Source organism: Elephantulus edwardii, unplaced genomic scaffold (genome assembly GCF_000299155.1).
Source record: "Elephantulus edwardii isolate Elephantulus edwardi_28Jun2011 unplaced genomic scaffold, EleEdw1.0 scaffold00120, whole genome shotgun sequence".
In the NCBI taxonomy this organism is placed as follows: Eukaryota; Metazoa; Chordata; class Mammalia; order Macroscelidea; family Macroscelididae; genus Elephantulus; species Elephantulus edwardii.
This window is the reverse complement of record NW_006399870.1, coordinates 3,524,539-3,528,471: the sequence shown is the minus strand read 5'-3', so window position 1 is coordinate 3,528,471 and position 3,933 is coordinate 3,524,539. Positions and strand designations below refer to the sequence as shown.

The 3,933-nt window shown below is 38.5% G+C and overlaps 1 protein-coding gene across 1 annotated transcript in view; it reads left to right on the top strand.

The window, feature by feature from the left end:
- Window positions 1–1,062, top strand: part of GLB1L3 (galactosidase, beta 1-like 3) — a 123,407-nt gene extending 122,345 nt beyond the window's left edge. Inside the window, exons 18-19 of the mRNA XM_006892850.1 lie at window positions 505–621; window positions 964–1,062. Of these exons, the coding sequence (XP_006892912.1) occupies window positions 505–621; window positions 964–1,062 (216 nt within the window). The remainder of the gene's footprint in view (window positions 1–504; window positions 622–963) is intronic.
- Window positions 1,063–3,933: the final 2,871 nt, after the last annotated feature.

The window sequence follows — 3,933 nt, the reverse complement described above, 5'->3', positions numbered from 1 at the left end:
CAGTGTTACCCTGCTCTGTTCTGACTTCTGCCTCTTGGTCCAAGTATAGGTTTCGCATTAGCACAATTAAATGTTCTGGGATTCCCATTCTTCTCTGCATTGAAACAGATGAGGGAGAGAACTGTTTTAAAGGGATATATGATTAGGTATTATTATCATAACAGTAGTCCAGAATAAAGGCTGCACAGTGCAGTGGACTTGGTGGGGGGAGGGATTGCATTGTAATGAAAAAGTTTTTATTTTAGGCATCAAGGAGAAAAGTGAATTGAGAGGTAGGGGGTGGGCAGGGAGGAAAGTGCAACAATGAATGACTGGAAACCTTAAGTCTCTGTAAGCTTTCATTAATATTAATAAAAATAAAGAATAGCAGAGATTGTGAAAATGACTCAGGAGAGAGCTTTGTTTTGATTGAGTGTTGAAAGGGTTACTATGAGTGAGAATCACAAATCAGTGACACCTAACAACAGTGTGAATGTTTTTGTTTCAAATCTCCATTATTTCCAGAAATGGATGAATGGATTTGTGTTCATCAATGGCCACAACCTTGGGAGATATTGTTATACCGGACCTCAGAAAACACTTTACCTTCCCGGGACCTGGCTTCATCCAAAAGACAATGAGGTGAATTTCCAGGACTTCTGCCTTGATGTTTTATCCCCAGAGTATAAATGAGAATATTTTCTCCCTTCTGTAGTAAATTGTTGTCATTGTTAGGTACTATCAATTAGATTATGATGCATACTGACCCTGTGAACAACATTCTGAAACTTTCCCTATCCTGCATCATCCTCATGCTTCCTGAAATGCTTGAGCCCAGTGCTACAGTCACTATGTCACTCAATTTGTAGGGAGTCTTTCTCTCTTTTCTCTGATCCTCCACATTTACTGATATGAAGGAGTGATTCAATATATGTAGTGAATAACCATCTTTTTTTTTAACTTTCAGTCTTTCTTTCTTCCCAGATCATCCTGTTTGAGAAAATAATGAGTGGTTCATACATCCAATCCACAGATAAACCTTGTCTGCAAAACTCTCTTTCAACACGGTTATTGAATTCTTAGAGTTCATCTGTAGAATTAATCTATAATTGAGGAACAATTGAATCAAATTTTCAAACACAATGTTGTTTTAAAAAGAGCAAGAATGTGAAAATAACAAAAATAACACTAAAAGAATTATTTTCTAGATTATGGTGTACGCATACAACTTTTTAGACTTTGAAAACAGCATTACAATGGTAATTGGGGGAGGAAGAAAGAGGAAAGTGTGCATGAACAAATAAATAATAATAATAAAGCAAACAGAACTAAAAAGTCTTCTAACTCTTTAATGAGTTTAACGATGTTATCTCAGTAAAGATTTACTTCTTAGTTCTTATTTTGTAGTCAAATGTGGTTTTAGGCAGATATGAATAAAATTAAAGCAAACTTTATTCTTTCCTTCCTACAGTCGGCTGGGAGGAAGGGAAGGTTCTTCAGCCCAGTGGTGGGTTAGGATTAGTACTTTTTGCATGCTAACTGGCCAGTTGTTCATGTGTGTAGGGAGGGACAGCAGAGGTGGGGCAACAGTGTCTCCAGATCACCCTTGAGTCTGTATACAGTTTCCAAGGTGGTTTAATGGGTCCCATTCAATCAGAGAAAGAACAACAATTTCGTTGTTTAATTCCAACACGTGTAACAGCAAAGTTTGGCTATCTGACTGTAGTAAAGGTCAAGTATTAGTGAAATAAACCACACAGATAGCATAACCCAACCAATCTTCTTGTATCATACCATTGGAAATCAAGTGAATTCTAATACTTAGCACATGGTATTGTTTTGTTGTTGTTGTTAGGTGCTATCAAGTTGAGTACAATTCATAGTGAGCCTATGAACAACAGATTTAAACCTTGTCTTATCCTGCGCCACCTTCACATTTTTTGACACACCAGAGACCATTGCAGCAGTCACCACGACAATCTACCTGGTCAAGGAGGAAGGGAGGGAGGGAGAGAGAGAGAGATGAAAGGGCTTGCTTACTTATAGAGGAAGGCAAGCATTCAAGGCTCATATCCCTGAGTCAGATGTTACACTAAGGCTTCTCATGACTCACATGGATGCAGGGACAGATGAACCCAACAGTGTCTGATAATATAGCAGGGCACTGGCCTGGCTAGAGTAAGTCCAAAGTACTGTAAGTGACTAGCCAGATACAGGATCCAAACTGAGCAAAAATTGTAAATACAGAATAACCAATGAGATGTGCATGGATATACAAAGAGGAGGGTGGAGAGGGGGGTAATCACGTGGTTGCAGAGTTTGGTGCATGGAGGGAGGGAGCAAAATTTAAAAATGTATTTGAATGAAATTAAAAAGGGGGGAAGAGTTTTGCAAGAAATCCCACATACACATCTGATGCATACCATGTCCTTGAGAAGACTCCCTTTACATCACATCAGGGTGTGACTTGAAATAGGTGTTGCTTCTCATTAATCCTTTTATATCAGATTAAAGTTGATCACATGAGATGACATTGTGAGGAATGGCTATGTCATTACATAACCGCCACACTGCAGCATAACCTAACTGCCAAACTAGAGAATTATGACCAACTTGACACATAGTCCTAATCCACACAATCTACCCTTTGCCAACTTGGCACCTACACACATGCATAAACCATGCATAAACTCTAACTTAGATAATTTTAAAGTCTCTCTTGTGCCTAACATGATACAACTAAGAAGCATACACACACAAAAAAATGAACTAATACCTCTTACATTCTAGAAGTGGTGTTGTTGTTGTTAAGTACCATACGTCTAGTCATAGACGACTCATAGTGACCCTATGAACCAAAGACCTGAACACTTGTATAACTTTCATTGTTTCTCCGTGTTCAGAGAGTTTCCAGAGGCAAGCTATTTCAGAAGTGGATGCCACTCCTGCTTCCAGACTTATTTTAATCAGGGAGCTCCACCAAACACTGTCCACCATGGGTAACCATTATTGCATTTGACATGTGAGTGTCATAGTGTTTAGCATCACAGCCAGCACAGGTTATCTCTGTACAACAAATGGACAGATCAGTACTATACCACTTAGAAGAATGTTTGACCTTGTATAAATGAGGAACATAAAAATATTTGATGCAAATTACAAATATAGTCCTATTCTTCTTAAACTGGGCTTTTGGTTGAAGATAGTATTTAGAATAGCTGTCTTCCACTACCCATTCTGTATTCCATTTGCCCTCAGTAAGCACCTGAACTGGTCCCACATATTTTCCTGGAGGACTGATTCAATTTCAACCTGAAGGCCTGAGCCATTAGTAGTCATGCTTGGGTTTAGTTACTGTAGTTTTTCATCATGTTTAACCAATGGACATGGGAATACTAAAATATCTTAGAGGCTTTCCTGTATTTCAGACATATTCTTCTTTGCCTACATTATTTAGTGTCAATTAGATTTTTCCTTTGGAATTCAGGAGCAATCACACCAGACAGTACAGTAATTTTTTTTCTATCCTGCTGGGTCTAGAGGCTTGAAAAGCCTAAAATGACATAGTGACATTCTTAACTTCCACTTCAGTGGAATTAGTATAGCACCTCCAAGTGAATATTATCTTTAAAATAAAAATTTCTGAATCTACAGAGCACAGGGTGGCAAGGACAGGAAGAAAAATTTTGCAACTTGGTCACTAGCAGTAATACTGAGTGATGTCAATGCAATTTTTCAAGGCATTACTGCCTAGCTGGCACAGACAGTAATTATGTCTTTAGAAGGCTACTCCATCGCTCTATATTGCCAGCTACTTCAAGATAATGAGAAGCATGGTAAGACCAGAAAATTGCATGAACATGAGTCCATTGCCATACTTCGTTTCCTGTGAAGTGAATCCCTTGATCTAAGGTGATGCTATGTATGGTGCCTGACAGTGTATAAATCGTTCTG